Source organism: Oryzias latipes, chromosome 10 (assembly GCF_053564925.1).
Source record: "Oryzias latipes strain Hd-rR chromosome 10, Olatipes_Hd-rR_3.1".
Taxonomy (NCBI): domain Eukaryota; kingdom Metazoa; phylum Chordata; class Actinopteri; order Beloniformes; family Adrianichthyidae; genus Oryzias; species Oryzias latipes.
The window spans coordinates 26,233,078-26,252,744 of record NC_136246.1 but is presented as its reverse complement, the minus strand read 5'-3'; the positions used below and the strand labels follow the sequence as shown (position 1 = coordinate 26,252,744).

At 41.5% G+C, this 19,667-nt stretch overlaps 1 protein-coding gene across 3 annotated transcripts; it reads left to right on the top strand.

Moving 5' to 3' along the window:
- Nucleotides 1–540: 540 nt before the first annotated feature.
- On the top strand, nt 541–11,201 carry apool (apolipoprotein O-like). Of its 3 annotated transcripts, none has more exons than XM_004073436.5 (11): nt 541–683; nt 3,061–3,159; nt 3,253–3,378; nt 3,844–3,898; nt 4,370–4,468; nt 6,947–7,038; nt 7,131–7,241; nt 7,619–7,802; nt 7,902–8,159; nt 8,334–8,420; nt 10,712–11,201. In XM_004073436.5, the coding sequence occupies exons 1-11, from the start codon at nt 672–674 to the stop codon at nt 10,798–10,800; spliced, it is 1,212 nt and encodes a 403-aa protein (XP_004073484.1). In that variant the 5' UTR covers nt 541–671; the 3' UTR covers nt 10,801–11,201. The 3 variants fall into 3 exon arrangements, with proteins under 3 accessions (XP_004073484.1, XP_011478718.1, XP_078809821.1); XM_011480416.4 differs by having other exon boundaries at nt 7,884–8,159; XM_078953695.1 differs by lacking the exon at nt 541–683 and adding an exon at nt 2,344–2,514 and having other exon boundaries at nt 7,884–8,159.
- Nucleotides 11,202–19,667: the final 8,466 nt, after the last annotated feature.

The window sequence follows — 19,667 nt, the reverse complement described above, 5'->3', positions numbered from 1 at the left end:
AATCAGACATGTATACAAACAAAAATGTAAACAAAAAATTATGGGCAAATCCATTCGCATTTTAGTTTAGAAGACTGTAATGATGGACTGATCAGTTTTTGCTGACATCACATGTGTGTTGTCCGCTTTGATGTCACTTGGCCGGTTTATATTATAGCAAAATAAACGTACCGTGCCTCAATCCAAATTATATTTTCTAATATCAATATAATCAAGTTATTTAATTTAGAAACAGATTGACAATGGCATAGGTCAATTCGATTAACAACTTGTCTCAGATAGATCGAGCTGGTTGCTTTGTAGGAATATTCATAGACTCATTGATTAAGTCGACTAAACGTTACACCCCTCCTCCACAGGTATGTTATCAGGACCAATTGCCTTTCCATTCCTTAATTCATCCTTACCTATTGCTCCACCACAGCCACCTCTTCTACTGTGTTCTCTCTATCACTCTCCTCACTCATCAGTTCTTCAACATTCCATCTTCCCATCACATTTGTAGACCCTTTCAACACATTTAATTTCCCCGGATGTAAAATGACATGAGAAAGCTGCATGTTTCCCCTCTGACCGCTAGATGGCAGTAATGTGTCAAGTTTCCGACGAGTGGAAGCCGCGCGAGACCTGGAAGGTCGAGAAGAAGAGAAAGAGGGAGGTGGAGCGCTGTCATGGCGGCCAAGGTGAATGTTTGGATATTTTCATTTCGACCAAGCTGATCTTTTTGGTTTAACTTTCTGTCTTTACAGTGACTGCGCTGCTTTCGTTTAGATACAAACTTTTCTAGTCACATGAACGGGCTGTTCCTTTCTACGCTGCGCTAAAATAGCATGATAGTTAGCTCAGTTTCGCCGAGGAAAAACCTTTAGTTTACTAGCTCAGTATTAGTTTAACTGGACAGTAAGTTGTTCCTTTAATGTTCCACCTTTTCTAACGAATTTAAAACGTCTTATAAGTTAATACTTAGCCGATATCACCCCCAAAAAACAATATGCACACAAGTGACGAAATTACACCTCAAAGTATCGCTGTAGTTCCAAAATTGATAATTTATCTCCCAAAAATATAAAATTTTCTGAGCATCCCCTTGATCGAATATGTGATCTTCTCAACTTTGTTTTACAGGATTTTGAATGGATACTTTGGTTTTGAATTAAAAAAAATGCAAATAGTTATAACATCCTTTACTTAAAAATGTAATCTATTTGAATGTACCACACGTACGTATACTTAGTCTATACTAAAAGTGAGGCAGTACATTTGAAGTTTACTCTATCGATCCATCCAAGCTTATAACCAATTTTTTTAACCAATGTTTTTTTTAAACTCTCTAAGAGCGTGACCTCTGTAATTGCCAATGGCAACTGATTCCATAGTTTAGGGGCCACCACAGCAAATGCACCCCGCCCCAAAACATTGGTTCTGGGAACCATTAACACAAACCGGTCAGCAGAGCAAAAGGACTTCAGGGAGAATATTTTAAAAGCAGAATGGAGAGGAAAGAAGGTGCCTTACCTGCCAGGGACTTAAAAGTAAGGACCAGAATTTGAACAGAAAACAAAAATTTCACTGAAAGAGACCCAGAACGGGGTTATGTGGTCAAACTCCCCATAAATAAATGTGGGGGCTTCATTTTGGACCAGCTGAAACCTGGCTATTGAAGCCTTGGATAAGCCAGCAGACAAAGAGCTGCAATAATTTAGTCTGGACAGCATGAAAACCTGGGTGACATTGTCTAGATTGGTATATATTATAAACTTAGAATGCTTTATTTAGTCTGAAGACGTATTTATTTTATGTACTTCCTACACCATAGTCTATAGTGTACTTGCTGTACTTATACTTAAGTGTACTTCTTAAAATAAACTTAAAGTGTACTACATTTTGCTGAGGATAAATAATGTTTTTGTGTTCCTGTAAAAGCTATTTGTAAAGTGTTTTATAAATAAAGGTCGTTTTGATTTTATTACTATTGATTAGAATGTATTTGCATCAACTTTACACCAAAAGATCGAAAAGAAATTGCTCACTGTTGAGGTCAGAAGGGGTCATTTGTGATAAAACAGAAACGTTTTATGCCAAGATATTCTAACAGAATGAAGTTGCTTCTGGAGAACAGAGAAAATCAGAAGGTGCTGCATTGTGTCTTCGTAGATCTAGAGAATGTCTAGAACAGGGTTCAGAGATATGAGCTGTGGTTAGGTAGATGGGATAGGCTCCAGCAACCTCATGAACTTATAAGACAGTGGAAAGATGGCAGAGGAGTTCAAGGTGGAGGTGGGACTGCACCTAGGATGTGTGATGGACACACTGACAGATGAGGTTAGACAGGAATCTCTGTGGACCGTGATGTTTGCAGATGACATTGTGATCTGTTGTGATCTGGAGGAACATCTAGAGAGGTGGATGTTTGCTCTGGAAAAAAATAGTGAAGGTTAGCAGCAGCAAGACGGAGAATCTATGAGGGAACAGAGGAGAAGACGACAGCGTTTTGGGATGGAGGCGGAGCCATAGGTGTGTGAAAAATGATCCCAAAGAAAAAATAAAGACTAGGGGTGCATGTGGTTGTGTTTGGGAGTGTGTGGCCTTGCAACATACTGGCAACCTGTTCACGGTGCACCCAACAATAAATGGGGTTGACTATAGCAACCCCATGACCTCAAAAGGGATTCAGCAGATCTGAAGATGGATTGATGGAAAAAAGAACTAGTTTGTGATGGCGATGAACACAGCAAGTACTAAAAAAAAAAAATTTCAATTCATATTTTTCAATAAAATACAGAAAGTCTCAGGTTCGGTAAAAAAAACAAAAACCAACAAAACCCTAAAATCAGGCTAAGAATTTGTAATGAAGGCTTGGTTACTACTCTGCAGAAAAGAGTACAGAGAGCTTGGTTTTGATTGGAGGATATGAGTGCGCCGCACGTGCCCCCCTTTCACAGACGCCCCTGATATGTGGCCTCGGCTCAGCTGAAAGTCCCCATGAGTCAGGAGACTTTCAGCTGTGATTTCGGGTTCAGCAATCTGACAGATAGATGTTTGAACTCTGACTCTGTTTAGGTGGCGATGGTGGCCGTCCCAACGGTACTGGGAATCGCTTCCATTCGCGTGTACAGGACAAATGAGGAGCCTGTGGATGGGCTGGTGCCTCGATCAAAGGTACGCTGTTCCTGTCATTTCTGCTTGTCGTGTGAATTGTCAGACGGTTAGCCAAGTTGTTGCGTCTTGTTGTGATTGGGCTTCTGCCTCCAGCTGAACATCTACACCCCGCTGCCAGACTCAGCCCAAGCTACATTTGTTCCAGAGAGTCCAGGAGTGATTGAGAGAGGCGTCAGCGTAACCAGACAGAGCATCGTGCCGCTGGTCCAGGCTGTGAAGGTATTCACGTTTTACTATCTTAAAGTGCACACAGTGATAAAGAAGACGCTCATAAACGTCACACGCATCCTGTGCGTGACAGAAAACCACTTTAGTTTGAGTAGAAATGGAAGAAGGTTCTGAAAGGCTCAAATATGCAGGCGGGTTTTTTTTTTATTTTTTATCTTGCACCTGCTGAGTCTGATCTTCAACTTTTGCTCCTGTCGCCTGCGGTTTCTACAATCCTGTTAGTTGCAAGTGCTAAGTGCAGTCACAGGAGTGCAGAGCACCTCCGACGTCGACAGGAAACTGAGCTGTTGAAGTGAGTTTCACAGCTGTGGGGATTTCAGCATGAAGATTTGACAGTTTGCTTCTCTTGAAATGGAGGGAGAAAAGCAAAGCATAAATGAGTCAACTCCACTCAAAAAGCTGCGTTCTTTGTGGCGTTTTGTTGTGGTTTGAGTGTGGTGCTTTTTGTCCCTGCAGGATGCCTGTGTGTATGTGAAAAAAGGAAGCGTTAATATCTACCATGGAGGAGAAGGTGAGCGAAAGACGAGGGAGTTGGAGGTTTCACTTGTGCATAACCATTTCCTCACATTGCTTCGGACTGACACTTAGAAACAACTACGTGGGCAATCGCTCCCTTTTAAATCAGATCAAGGATTTTTCTGCTACATGACCCCTGACCCCTACTGTTTAAATTTACCTGCTATTATTTGTGGCATCTTAACCCTTGTGCTATCCTAGGCACTTTAACAGATGACCCCACTGACCCCACAAGTGCGCTGAACCTTTTTTCTTTAATGATTTGTGATCTTCACTGGTGTCCATGGATTACATGAAATCCTCTCCACCTATATCCACGTTTGTCATGGTAGGGAGAACACGTCAATGTAAGGGTGGGGTCATCTGGACCCCATAGGATAGCATGAGGGTTAAGCGAAAATAAAACGAGTGGAAAATCCGCACACGTGTCCGCATTTCAACTGTGTTTTTAAAACTTCTCTCTTAGATGTGTACTACTACTTGATAGAGCCTCCTCCGGAGTTTCTACCCAGGTTTGGTACCATCACCATGGCTGGTCTGCTAGGCATGTTCCTGGCTCGGAAAGGTAAACACTTTAGGTCTCATAAACACTAAAAATCTGTTAAGTTACTTGATGGCTCAGTGGTTTATTGGGACAAGAAAAGTTTCTGAAGTATCATTTTCAGACAAATGTGATGCCAAACTGATGAAATATATACTTTCCCTTGTAAATATAACACACAAACAAGTATAGTGTTGAGAGGAACTCAAGTAATCTATTACAGTAACATGTAACTGTTCTTAATAATAATTTTTAACTAAATTGGTTGATAATTTGCCCAGGAAGTGTCTTGTCCCTCCAGTCCATTAAAATGCAGTTCTATGTAAGCTCACAAAACCAAAATGAAATGACATTTTTTCTAAACGGTAATTTAGTTTTTAAATTTATTTATGTTTGTGCAAGAGCAACTGTAGTTTTTGAACAAAAAGGCCTATATTCACAGAATAGTTGATGGATTCTAGACAAAAAAGAAATCAATTGCCTGTTCACAAGTCACGTCCTCTGCTTTTGTTTTAGCACGCATCAAAATCGCTGCTCGACGTTTGTCTAAAAGTTTGTTCAGAAACTTGGCGCTCCCGCCGTGTGTGGGCGGAGCTACCGTCTAAACAGATGCGCCAGATGTTGAGACATCCAGTGTATTTATACTGAGGAGCCCCACAAACTACTCAGCATGAAACCTGAGCCTTTTTTGATGAACACAGAGCTGATATTCTGGTGATGGTCAATGTTTTTAGATCTGTGAAAATGAAGGATTTCCCGCGGCACACCTGACCATCTCTCACTGTGGTTGAAAAACACTGCTGTAGGTTAATCTGTCAAATGTGTGGACTCATCATTTTGAAATGATAGAGACAGATAGATCTCATTTATTCAGGACTCTTAGTCCAATCAACATAATGCAATAAAAGATGGTACAGAAGATAAAACGCCACAAAAAGCATTATCAAAATGGAAGTTTACAAAAAGATTATTAAAAATAAATAAAGTGCAGCATGTAAGTTAGCTAATAGGACAGATTTCTTCCAACATTTCCTCAAATCTGGCTGAAAGCATATGGTGTTGTAAATGAGTCGGAACATCCAAACTTTTTTTTTTTGTCGTTTCTTCATTTTCCTACGACCTTTTTGATTCTCGTCAGAACAGGAAAGACGCCGAGGTTTCTCTGTAAATGTTTAAAAACGAGCAGTTGGAAAAGTAAACCGTCACTTCAATGTTTCTGTCGACATTTCTTCCCACATTTTATTTTTCTCGATACAATCGATTTCCCCTTCGCTCTGAACCGACTTGCAGATTGCGTCATCATGCAAATGGTTATGCAATGAAACTACTTTTGCTAATTACAGGAACAAAACCCCTTTTTGAAGCAGTAACCTCCCACTCTAAACAGTGCGACGCACATCCAACCACTATTTCTGAATATTTCCTGTGCGCTCATTTTCCTTCATATCTGAGGATAAATTTGAGTCTTGTTGGCTGGAGAAAAGTTACATTTCAAAACATGAAACAAGAATTCTGTTGTTTTATTTAACTCCTTAAAGCAATAAAATATATTTGAAATTTAAGGGAGATATTTGAATCCCTGCTTTTTACTTTTTTTTTTTTTTTCAAAGTTTATGCCCAATATTTTCTTTTTTTGGAATAAATGTTGGTTTACTTAGATTCTTAAATAATAGATTATATTAGGGAATTAAGGCAGAAGATTGTTAGAAAGTTGCTGTGTTATCAATTTGTTTGTTATTGAGCAACAAAACCTTGCTGTTTTTTTTAGCGACCTGCAGTTTGTCTGCTGAGAATTCAGAGACCACAGCCTCTGAGGTTACACTCGTCTTTTTTTAAACTTTGAAGCAGCACACCACATCAGAAAGTGACCTCCTTCTGTGTTGATTTTCTGTTTTTGTTGTAAGGTAGCTCATACTTCATCGCTGAAAGTTGAGTAAAGGCCCACTCCAATGAAAAGGATACTGTTTTTGCTGTTCTTGACATGTTCTTGAGACATTTTTTCTGATGATGGAGGATATCTACAAAGAAAGTTAGACTCAAATTTCCGTAATCAAATTGTTGTGAATCAGGAGCAGATGAAAAAAATCCAGTTTGAAAAAAGAGCAGGTCTGTGACGTAGAAAATACAATCAAGCTCCCTGCTCCGCGCACTCAGCAACACAGAGGGGACAGGGGGGCGGGGTATCTCCGCATCAACAGTCCTGCTTACAAGAGGAGAATTTCTAATAAACTACTGCCGCCCTGCAGAAACAATAAAGAATAAATATACAGAAATAATACATTTAGGCTGAAAATGGTATGATCACAATTAAAAAGACCACTAGGAACGATTTAAAAATAGATCAAAAGGTGATGGTAGTGGCAGATTTTTAGTACTTTAGAACCTCCACCATGAATTTTGTCTCTCAAAAGACCAAAACAACTTAATACTTGGTCAGAAGCAGTTCTAACAGCATTTACAAACGTATCCATGGATGTTTTCTGCGTTAAAACTGTTTTCCAGGCTCGCGTTTTAAGAGGTTAGCTGTTCCTCTGGGCTTGATGAGTGCAGCAGCGTCTGTGTGCTACCCCGCTCAGGCCGTGGCTGCGCTTAAGGTAACCATTCTGGAGTCTGAGTGAGCTTTTTGTTTTTCCACCAAAGCGTCTCATCATCCAGATTAAGAGCAGCCTTCTTATGTGCTCCCAAGGTGACGGGAAAAAAGGTGTATGCCGCGGGGCGGTGGAGCGGCGCCGTCGCATCTTCGCTGCTCGCCTCCAAGAAGCCCGTTTCCACAGAGATCCTGGCTTCGCAGCCACAGGTTGAATAAGTAAACAAGTGAATTAAATGAGTCCAAATGAAAGAAAGGGTTTTAGAGTGGGATTAAAACAAACCTTTTAGCCCAAATAATGGCACTTCCCTTTATACTGAATGGGTTTTTTCCGAAAGAAAATCCCTTTGGTCTATTCATACGCTGTTTCCTGTCTTTGTAGGTTGCTGGAATCGGTCCATTGTGTTGCTATTTTTAAACATTTATGTAAAAAAAACTCTTTAAGTGCGTGTTTGAGCTTAATGTGCCCATCATTAACAGTCTTTATGAGGCTCTCTGAGAAGTCTAGTACTGGGGTGACATTGAGTTTAACTTCAAAGAGGTCTTTACTGCACTAAAAAGTATTTATTTTTAATCTAAATATTTAGGCAGCTACAGAACCAAACCCGGAGTCGGCCCAGGATGCTTCACTCCAGAGCCCTGTCATCACAGAGTCAGATATGTCTGCTCCTGCCTCTTATGAGCCCGTCGTTGCCGTCACAACAGAGGAGGATTCATCAGGAACGCTTACAGAAATATCTACCCATCAGCCCCCAACAGAGCCCAGCTCAGGTATTTTCCTTTCAGACGTTGATTCTTGCCTCCCCGTCTCTGTTACTCATAATTACACAAAGATTTCTGCTGACCATGGAGGTCTTCCTCCCTGTGCAGGCTCGTTTGGGGATTCTTTGCCTGGAGAGACGCTCATCTCTCCTCCGTCTGATGAATCGGCATCTCCTGCGAGAAGCGAGGAGGAGCTGAATGAAAAACAAGCTTTTGACGATGATTCGGCTGAGTCTACAGCTTACACACAAACTGAGGCAACGGAGGAGGTTCCAGTTGAGTCTTCCTCGGAAATCTCTGCAGATGTTGAGTCCAGACCTCCTCCGTCAGGAACGTCAGATCCAGAAACTTCGGATGCGCCATCAGGTATCGGATAGTTTCTGTTCTTCAAGTTGATTAGAAAAAAACAAACAGAGACCTTTGACTTTTATCAACAACATTTGCAAAACTTCCTAGGAACCCGCAAAAACCAAAGATTAGTGTCTTAGTCTGTTGGTTTGTTTTCATCCGCCTTTGATTGCATTCATCCGTCCTCCACAGATCCTGCTGGTGATTCAACCGAGCCTGTAATCGAGTCAGAGCCGCAGCAGTCATCCACTCAACAGCCGGCCACAGAAAGCAGCAAAGGTACCACAACAACTTCCTTTCTGTTTTGTTTTTTATGTCACATGTTCTCCCAAACTAACAAAAAGGAACCTCAAACCTCTTTATTGTGTCAGAATGTGGAAAAATAAAGGGACTGGAGAGCAGCTCTTTAAACAGGCCTCAAACAGAACAGGGATGTAAGTGTTGCTGACTGGACACACCTGAGCCAGGTGACCAGCAGCTGGAAGGGTAGAGGTAGCTGGAAGAAAAGCCTTGTAGGAGACCAGAATTTGACTATTTCCTGATGTCTGCTGCGTCTTTCAGTCGGGTAATGCACCCTCCAACAAAGAAAATAGATTGAGAAATAGTTTAGGAGTACAAGAAGAAGTTTGAGCTTCCATAGTGGAGCAAATATGAGGGGTGTCGGACAAATCCACAGAGGTCACCTTAGAACTCACAGGGCTTGAAGGATCTTTTTGCAAACATAGTAGTTCCAGAGAGCACAGCTCTTCTTAACGAGACCCACTCTGATGAAAAAGTTGTTTTTGTTGTTGTTCTAATGATAGATAAAACACTATATTACCAAAAGTATTGGCTCACCTGCCTTGACTCACATGTGAACTGAAGAGCCATCCCATTCCTAACCCATAGAGTTCAATTTGATGTCAGTCCACCTTTTGCAGCTAATACAGTTTCCGCTTCTGGAAAGGCAGTTCACATGGTTGAGAAGAGTGTTCATAGGAGTTTTATGGTCAAAAAGGTGTTGTATCTGGTTCAGGTCAGGACTCTGTGCAGGCCAGACAAGTTCATCCACACCAGACTCTGTCCCCCAAGTCTTTATGGACCTTGTATTGTGCACTGGTGCACAGTCGTGTTGAAAGAGGAGGGGCCCACTCCAAACTGTTCCCACAAGGTTGGGAGCATGGAATTGTCCAAAATATTTTGGTATCTTGAAGCATTCAGAGTTCCTTTCACTGGAACTAAGGGGCCAAGCCCAAGTCCTGGAAAACAACCCCACACCATAATTCCTCCTCCACCAAATTTCTCACTTGCACATTTCGGTCTGAAATGTACTGTTCTCCTGGCAACCTCCAAACCTAGACTTGTCCATCAGATTGCTAGATGGAAAAGCGTGATCGAACACTCTAGATAGAGAAGGCGTCTCCACTGCTCTAAAGTCCAGTGGCGGCATGCTTTACACCATAATATCCAACGCTTTACATTTGGTGATGTGTGGCTTGGATGCAGCTGCTCGGCCATGGAAACCCATTCCATGAAGCTCTCTGCGTTCTGTACTTGCTCTAATCTGAATGTTACATGAAGTTTGGAGCTCTGTAGCAATTGACTGAGCAGAAAGTCGGCGACCTCTTTGCACTACGCGCTTCATCATCTGCTGACCCCTCTCCATCAGTTTACGTGATCTACCACGTAAACAGTTGATTTTATATACGGTACCTGTGGCCAGGTCAAATGATTAGGACACCTACTTCTGATCATTTGGATGGGTGAGCGAATACTTGGTGATACAGTGTATATATTAAGAAAATTAGGAGGGAAATTGAGTCTTTTATACAAATCACAGTGAGTGAAAATACACTTTAAAAGAGCGTATTCGTGGTCTAGCACATTCACTGGTCGGGCCACAAGCTTCCTGCTCTGAACTCTCAGCAACGGGGAGGAGAAGCGGGGCGGGGTTACTCTGCACCACCAGTCCCACCAACATAATCCTAATTAAAAGATCACTGGGAACGCTTTTAAAATGGATCTAAAGATAATCAAAGTGGGACTTTAAGAATCTGCCTGCAAAAACGGAACCAGCACAACATTCAGCTGCTCCTGGTCACACAACGTCTGCTTGGTGAGCAAAGATGGCTTCCACAGTGGAGAACATCTAAAATACATCCACGGAACGATTGCTGCACTCTAACTGCACTCGGTCAAGCAACAGCACATTTATATCCATTAAGTGCAGCTTATGTGAGGCTCTGCAGCAAAATTAAATACATTATAGCTTACAGAGTTCTAATGCTTGCTCATATACAGTGGGTGTAATTAGCAAATGATGAAAAGATTGTCAGGTAATCGTTGGGAGACATTTCCCCTGAGCCTGTGGGCTTAAAAAAACACACACCAACTGTAGTGAATGGAAGAGGACGACTCATGTATGGATGACAAAACATTTAAAGGCCTCTGTGGCTTGATGGGGTTTTTTATTTAGCACTCATTCGACGGTTTGGTCATTTAAGAAAACTCTGGAGATACTCCACTGTGTACAGCTGATCTTTCTGGGCATGTAAGTGACACGTTGTGTTGTTTCTCATGCTTCCCTCCAGAGGGCTCTGGTTTCAAGCCAGACCCGGCTCTCATGGACTTCGGCCAGTCCAGCCCTGAAGATGAAGACCTGTACAGCACGCGCAGCTGAGGAGCCAACCCCCGTCTGGCTGCTGAACACTAGGACTCCTATACTTCTCTGTTATCTGTCCATCTGCATTTCTGCAGGAAGCATCCACATGTTTTTGCATTGCAGCAGCAGCAGCAAAGCGTCTGTGTTCTAACAGGAAGGAAATGTTAAAAATAAACACCTGCACACGTCAGAAATCACTGATTGTTTAACTGTCAGTTTGTGTCACTGATAGTATGTGTTTTTAGGCTTTTTTTGGAAGTACGTCACTAAGTAACGAATTTAAGATCAACAGAAAATTCTGCAAAAGTGCTCATAAAGTCAGAGAGATGGATTAGTGCTGCTGCTTTTTGTTATGGATGTAATTATCTTCCACAGTAATCTAAGAAGCTACAAATATATCTGTATTTTAGTTGACTTTACATTTGTAATTTTCTGCTACGGAGTAAATCTAACTAATTTCAGTACCATTTCCTATAACCTCAAATGAAAAATAATGAGGTGACAAAAAATATTTAAAAATTAAATTTTGCTTTTATATATATATATATATATATATATATATATATATATATATATATATATATATATATATATATATATATAATATATTTTTTTTTTTTACAGATATGTATATATACATATATATTTATATACATGTACACATATATATATACAGACATAAAATATACATGTACACATATATATATATATATATATATATATATATATATATATATATATATATATATATATATATATATATACATACATACATATATAGATATGCATATATGTGTATATATTTATATATGTACATGTATGTGTTTCATGTGTATTATATGTATACATATATGTACATAGATATGTATAGATATGTATCTATGTCTATATGTTTATATATATATATATATATAGATATAAATGTGTAAGTATATATATGCGTAATTATGCATATATGTGTATATATATATATATATATATATATATATATATGTACATGAATATACGTAAATATGTGTACATGTATATATACATATCTATATATACATAGAAATATATATATATAAATATACATCTTTATATAAAGCCAAAAGGGAAACAACATATACATATATAAACATACACATATTTATATATATACACATATATACATATCTATATATACACACACACACATATATATATATATATAATATATATATATATATATATATATATATAGAAGTGACAATTAAGGTTTCATAGTTCCCCTAGATATGAATAAATACACACCAATTTTTATTTTAAGAAATTAAAAACTTTTATGCTCTCGCGGGTAGTGCTGAGACGGTGTCGGATTTTTGATCACCGCGGTGATGAACCACCAGGTGGGGGCGCAGTGTCACGGTTAACCGCAGCCTACCCCCCCCCCCCCCCCCCCCCCCCAAAAAAAATACACAAAATCCCCCGGCGGCCGCATCAGATATAAAAACAATTACATGGTAGTATTCTTTATTAACAAATAACAGCAACAACCAACTACTACCTATCTAACTAGTGCGTGTGCATTCCTCTGCAGCGGACCGCTCTCTAGCTGCATGATTTCTGGTAGAGACATCTTCTCAGAATATTATTTTTGCCCAGTAATAAACAGACTGCAGACACTTTGTCACCTTTCCGGGGCAGGAGGCTCCGCCTTTATTTATCTAAATCTAACAGCGCGCGTTCATGTTTGGTGTTACAGAGTTATTGAGAACAGTAATACCCCCGCCCTCCCAACACAAAATCCTCCAGTGGGCGGCTGTGTCGTGCACTTAAGAACGCACGCAGCTTGTATTGGAAATGAATACAATGGAAATTAATAATTAGAACGCAGTAAATTTGTCGTATTTCATCGCGAGACGGAAACTTCTGTTGTAGAATGAGGATGTGTGCTTCTTCCTGTGTGTAAGGGAGCCGCGTGCCACGTGCAGCAGTGGCAGACAGTGAGAGCGCGCTGACGAGAGACAGTGACAGCCGCGGTGGGAGAGAAGGAGAGAACAGTCTGAAAGAAAGAAAAAGTCTGAACACAGGACTAGCAGAAAAAATAAATTATCAGCAAAGACGAATGCATTTAATGTGTTTATCATAGTTCCAATCACGCATCATATGCCGAACTTTTAAAAAAGAAAAGTGCGTGATGCGGTGATGAGGTCATCGTCACAGCCCTATTCGCGGGCCACATAAAATGACATGGCGGGCCACATTTCGCCCGCGGGCCTTGAGTTTGACACATGTGCCATAAGACTTTTGACTAAAAACCCTTGTATTGTTTTTTGTTTATAGAAATGCTTGCAGTAAAAACAGAAACACCAGTTAAAGATACTGTATATTGACAGACTACAAAAACCCAGAGAGCCACATCTGTTTTTGGAGGAATTTTGGCGCCATGTGTTTCTGCTTTTGCCTCCACACTCACTGCCAGCATGATGCTGGAAAAAGGCTATCGGTTCACATCTTTATGGCATGTTCACTGCTCCTCAGAGGAACCATGGACCTCATAATCTCAGCATGAGCCTGCCCAATGTCCTAACCTCTGGGTCCGGGTCTGTACACTTCCTTCCTTCACTAAGCGAATAGAGACAAATAAAAACGGCATGGCTTTGCCACCATGTTCATGTAAGAATACAGAGAATCGCACGCATATGGGATCCAGACTGGATGCGATATCACAGCTGAAGGGGGGAAGCATTTATGTGTTAGTGTGAGCACTAACACATAGCATTTAGTAGTTTTTTTAAATGTTTAGAGTAAAAAAAAAATGCTGAAACCACATGGAACAGTGTGTTTCAGTTCCAAATAGAGGTTGGATGGGGTGGGCATGCTGGAGGCCCTGAAAGCTGTTCCCCTCACGACACGTCAGGAGAGCCAGACGTGGTGTAGATGTAAGCTGTGAGATGCCGAGGAGCCCCCAGCCTCTGCAAGATGTGAAGCTAACTTTAGCTTCATCTCACTTCTCTCATGGGTCTTTTCCACATATGTGGCCCCTTGCTTACAGCATCCCACACAAACAACAGCTACAGAAATGTTCTCACCACTGATAGGGAGACTTTTTTTTTCTTTCTGGCATGTTGGCTACAGTGCAAACTTTAAAAACAAAAAAACTGTTTTTATCCAACAACAAGCAGAAAGGAAGCATGGGGGCAGGACTCTGACATCTAACCTTTCAACCTCGTGAGCTGGAATTTCCTCGGAGGACTTTGGGAGAATTCTTGCTTGAGCTGGTTATCTTCTCAGGGTCCCCCATCATCAAATAAACACACAGCACTTCTGTCAGCAACAAACATAAACACAATGTAAGCTATTTAAGGGGGTTTGTTAGCACAACAGTGTATATATTTATGTATTCACATCTTGAGCTTGTTTGTGTTGGAGTGCAGGAGCTGATGATTTTTTTTATCTGTGCATCTGGTGCTTATTTAGAAACTTATTTGACATGATGCAGACTTACTTACAAGAGTCGACCCCCCACAGTTACATGTCTTGGGTATCAGACAAAAGGGACAAAAAAACTGTGTTTTGGGTCAAAAAAACCCTTAAAGGGCCTATGTCATGCTATTCTTAAGCCTTTCAGAGTAAACTATTTACATACATATGATAATATGTTACCCGGGGCACACTAAAGAATAATTTTTTTAATGAAACATACTTTTTTTTTCTCCCAGTTAATGTTCCAACCCGGAAGTATGACGCCTTGATCTCTGAGGCCCCGCCTTTCTCTCCTTGTGGGCGCCGCCCATTTTCTTGACGTCAACCTAGAGCCGGCCTCAGCGGCGTGTCTGTGTTTCACTCATGAAAACAGACATCTGAACTTTTGCAAAAATGGATGTGAATATTGTGCACACTAAAGGAAAGCGTTTTGCCGATCACTGCTAGCTCCATGCAGGCTCTTCCTGGAAGGGGCGGTTCCTCACTTACCTACATCACAATGTGAAAACCCGCTCGTTTTCGTGGGTTGGGAAGGGCTGGTGCTCAGAGACCAGGTTTTTAGAAGAATACTCATAAATGCGTGAACAGATCAAATGTCTGCTTTGGGTTTGTTTTTGTGAGAATCTAACATTGTAATACACTTAAAAGCTCAAAAAGTTGGTTTTGCATAGTAAAGGCCCTTTAATTATAATTTAAATTTCTTTAGCTTTATATCATCAAACATGATCCCAAATGCTTCAACTGCATTTTAAAATAATGAAAATAGAATACGCTAAAATAAGAACATGCAGCTAAATTCATGTGCTGTTGTGCTATAATTCATGTTCAAACTTTATTTATGAAGCACTTTCACATGACAGTAACACAAAGTGCTTATAAAACATAAAACATACAATGTGCCCTCAATTCTTCCAAACCCTCGCACCCAATAAAATGAAATTGACTAATAAATAAAACCTCAAAGGGAAATAAAGAAATAGAAACAGACATGGAAACCTTTAGATGATGACAACACGTTTTCCATGATAGGTGTCATTTTATTTATTTTAAATATATATATATATATATATATATATATATATATATATATATATATATATATATATATATATATATATGAAGCACATGTCATGCCGGCTCAGACGTCGCCCGGCCAAACAAGGTCTGCGTCAGGTGCTGAGGAACCAGAGCACCCTGATGGAAAGTGGGCTACTGGAACAAGACGGAAATGGACTAGATGTGAGAACAAGGTTCTGTTAGAATGCTACTACTCAAGTAATCCCACCCAGAGGGGTTACATGCAGAGAATGTGGAATGAATGGATGCTTCGAAACCCACAATCAAGGCTAACTGCCAAACAACTGGTAGCTCAGTGCTCTAACATCCACAAACGGCAACTCCTATCACAACTTGAGATTGAAGCAATACAATACAATGCCACGGGAGAGCCAGAACAACAGGTCAGAGAGGAGGTTATGCCACACTCCTACCCTGAGATTGGGTACACAGCCCCAACAACCACAATTACGCTGAGCGAGGCAGCAATTGACCTGAAAGACAAGATCATGTCTACAATGAACACTAGACAACCCCGACACCAACTACAACGGTTAGGTGACGTACCTGAAAGTCTACTGGAAACTGTGAATGAAGCATTGAGGGCAATTCCTACCACAAACATTACAGAAACCAATGAACTGGTTTACACTTCAGCAGCAGTGATCCTTGAGATGCTTGGCTACAAGAGCCACCATGGAAGAAAACAGTACCCACCATGGAAGCAACGGTTAGAGGCCAAAATCAAGGCAACTCGGAAAGATGTGAGTAAGCTGACAGAGGCTCAAAGAGGTACAATGAGAAAGCAAGTACCTAAGAGATACAGCCAGATGCCCATACCTGAAGCACTGGAAACTGCCATACAAAGGCTCCTAGCCTTGAGCAGCCGCCTAAAGAGGTACACAAGAGACAATGAAGCCAGACGAATAAACAGGCTCTTCGCAACTCAACCTGCAAAAGTGTACGCTCAGTGGCAGGGTCAAAACAGCCGAGCAGACCCACCAAGGCTAGAAACTGAACAGTACTGGAAAAGTATATGGGAGAAAGAGACAGCACATAACAGCAATGCCCAGTGGCTGGTCTCTCTGAGAAAAGAACATAGCAACCTCCCTGAACAGAATCCAGTAACCATCACAGTGGCAGACATCCAAGAAAGAGTCTCAGGTATGAAGAACTGGACAGCACCGGGCCCTGACATGATACATGCCTACTGGCTAAAGAAGCTTACCGCACTCCACGAGCGCCTGGCAGCACAAATGAACCAGCTGCTAAGGGATGGGACTCACCCCGAATGGCTAACGGAAGGGCGAACGATCCTCATCCAGAAGGATCTCTCAAAGGGTGCAGTCCCATCCAACTACCGGCCAATTACCTCTGTCCACAACATGGAAGCTCATGTCAGGCATCATTGCAACAAAGATAAATAGGCACATGGATCAATTCATGAGTAACACACAGAAGGGCATTGGTAGAGACTCCAGAGGAGCCAAACACCAACTCCTGGTCGACAGAACAGTCGCTCAAGACTGCAAGTCACGACACACCAACCTGTGCAGAGCCTGGATTGATTACAAGAAGGCCTATGACTCAATGCCACACACATGGATCACTGAATGCTTGGAGCTGTACAACATCAACAGGACTCTAAGAGCCTTCATAGGAAACTCAATGAAGCTGTGGAAAACCACCCTTGAAGCCAATGGGAAGCCACTTGCACAAGTGTCCATCAAATGTGGGATATACCAAGGTGATGCTCTGTCCCCACTGCTGTTCTGCATAGGTCTCAACCCCCTCAGTCAAATAATCACCAAGACTGGCTATGGATACCGACTCAGAAATGGGGCCAACATCAGTCACCTCCTCTACATGGATGACATCAAGCTATATGCTAAGAGCGAGCGTGACATTGACTCCCTGATCCACACCACCAGGATCTACAGTACTGACATTGGGATGTCATTCGGGCTCGAGAAATGCAGCCGGATGGTGACAAAGAGAGGCAAGGTAGTCCACACAGGAGGGGTTTCACTCCCAGAAGGAACAATAGCAGACATCGAGGACAGTTACAAGTACCTTGGAATCCCGCAGGCAAATGGCAACCTCGAGCGGGCAACAAGGAAAGCTGCAACAGCTAAATACCTCCAACGAGTAAGGCAAGTCCTGAGAAGCCAGCTCAATGGCAAAAATAAGACCCGGGCAATAAACAGCTACGCACTGCCCGTTATCAGATACCCTGCAGGAATAATAAGATGGCCAAAGGAAGAGATACAGACCACGGATGTTAAAACACGAAAGCTCCTCACCATGCATGGAGGGTTCCATCCCAAATCCAGCACCCTGACACTGTATGCTAGCCGCAAGGAAGGAGGTCGAGGACTAGTGAGCGTAGAAGCCACTATCCAGGATGAAACATCCAAGATCCATGAATACATCAAGCTCAAGGCCCCAACTGACAGTGCGCTCAGTGAATGTCTCAGGCAAAGGAAAGCAGAGGATACAGTGCTGGAGGACAGATCCTCATGGGAGGACAAACCCCTGCATGGGATGTACCACCGGACCATAACTGAAGTGGCTGATATCAAGAAGTCCTACCAATGGCTAGAAAGGGCTGGCCTACAGGACAGCACCGAAGCGCTCATCCTGGCAGCCCAGGAACAAGCCCTGAGCACCAGAGCAATAGAGGCTCAGATCTACCACACCAGACAAGACCCAAGGTGTAGGCTGTGCAAAGAAGCGCCTGAAACAATCCAGCACATAACTGCAGGGTGTAAGATGCTGGCAGGGAAAGCATACATGGAGCGCCACAATCAAGTGGCTGGAATAATATACAGGAACACGTGTGCAGAATATGAACTGGAAACCCCAATGTCAAAATGGGAAACACCTCCAAAGGTTGTAGAGAATGAGAGGGCAAAGATCCTGTGGGACTTCCAGATCCAGACTGATAGGATGGTAATGGCGAACCAACCAGACATTGTAGTGGTGGATAAAGAACAGAGGAAAGCCGTTGTGGTGGATGTGGCAGTGCTAAGCGATGGGAACATCAGGAAGAAGGAACATGAGAAACTGGAGAAATACCAGGGACTCAGAGAAGAACTGGAGAAAGCCTGGAAAGTGAAGGTGACAGTGGTGCCTGTGGTAATTGGAGCACTTGGGGCAGTAACCCCCAAGCTGGAGGAGTGGCTACAACAGATACCTGGAAAGACCTCAGACCTCTCAGTCCAGAAAAGCGCAGTGCTAGGAACAGCTAAGATACTGCGTAGGACCCTCAAGCTCCCAGGCCTCTGGTAGAGGACCTGAGCTTGGAGGAGAAACCACCCGCGGAGGGTGAGAGGGGCGTTTTTATATATATATATATATATATATATATATATATATATATATATATATATATATATATATATATATATATGTATATATATATATGTATATATATATATATATATATATATATATTTATGTATATATATATATGTATATATATGTATATATATATATATATATATATATATATATATATATATCAAATCAAATCAAATCAAACTTTATTTATAAAATAGCGCTTCTCATGCACTTTGTGCAGCTCGAAGCGCTTTAACACTAAAAACAGTAAACACACAACATTACAATAAAAACCCCAACCCACCCTTCACCCTTCCCACTCCCCTCCATTAAACCACATGACCCATGGCTCCCACGTACAATGAAATATGACTATGTAACTGTAAAAGAATAAATAAATAAATAAACAAGTATGGCTTAGCTCTGCTGTGAGGAAACAGTATCTGGGAATCCTTTCATACCAGGAGCCAGCCCGGCCACCGGAACATCGCCACAGTGCCCACCCAGACCGGAACAACACCGGGGTCCCCCTCACAGCCAAAAGCTGTAAAATTAGACCCCAGCCGCCCCAGCAAGGGCAACAACTGCAGCAACAACCGCTGACCAAGCCGGCAATCCCTGGAGGAAAAGATCCCCTCAAGAAACACTGGGGCTAAAATCATAAGATGCTAAAATTAAAAACATAAAAAAGAAAAATTCATTAATGAATTCTCTTCTATATCAGACTATTCCATTAATTGGAATAAATCTGTTTTATTACCACTGAACAGTAATGCGGAGCAAGGACTCACAATACCAGTTAAATCAGGCAATATAAAATATCTAGGTATTTATTTTTCCCCCAAAATATCAGAACTGGTGCTGCTAAACTACACCCCATTACTGAAAAACATACAGGACGACCTAACACGCTGGACCAACCTGCCTTTGTCCCTTATGGGCAAGGTAGCCACGGTTAAAATGAAAATCTTACCCAAAGTTAATTATCTCTTCTCAATGATTCCCACACAACCGCCATTAAAATGGTTCAAAACATTAGA

Excerpts from the sequence above, each read along its gene's own strand:
- apool (XM_011480416.4), top strand. Across the intron at positions 3,379-3,843 it reads CGCTGGTCCAGGCTGTGAAG|GATGCCTGTGTGTATGTGAA; the intron begins GTATTCACGTTT and ends TTGTCCCTGCAG. Across the intron at positions 3,899-4,369 it reads TATCTACCATGGAGGAGAAG|ATGTGTACTACTACTTGATA; the intron begins GTGAGCGAAAGA and ends CTTCTCTCTTAG.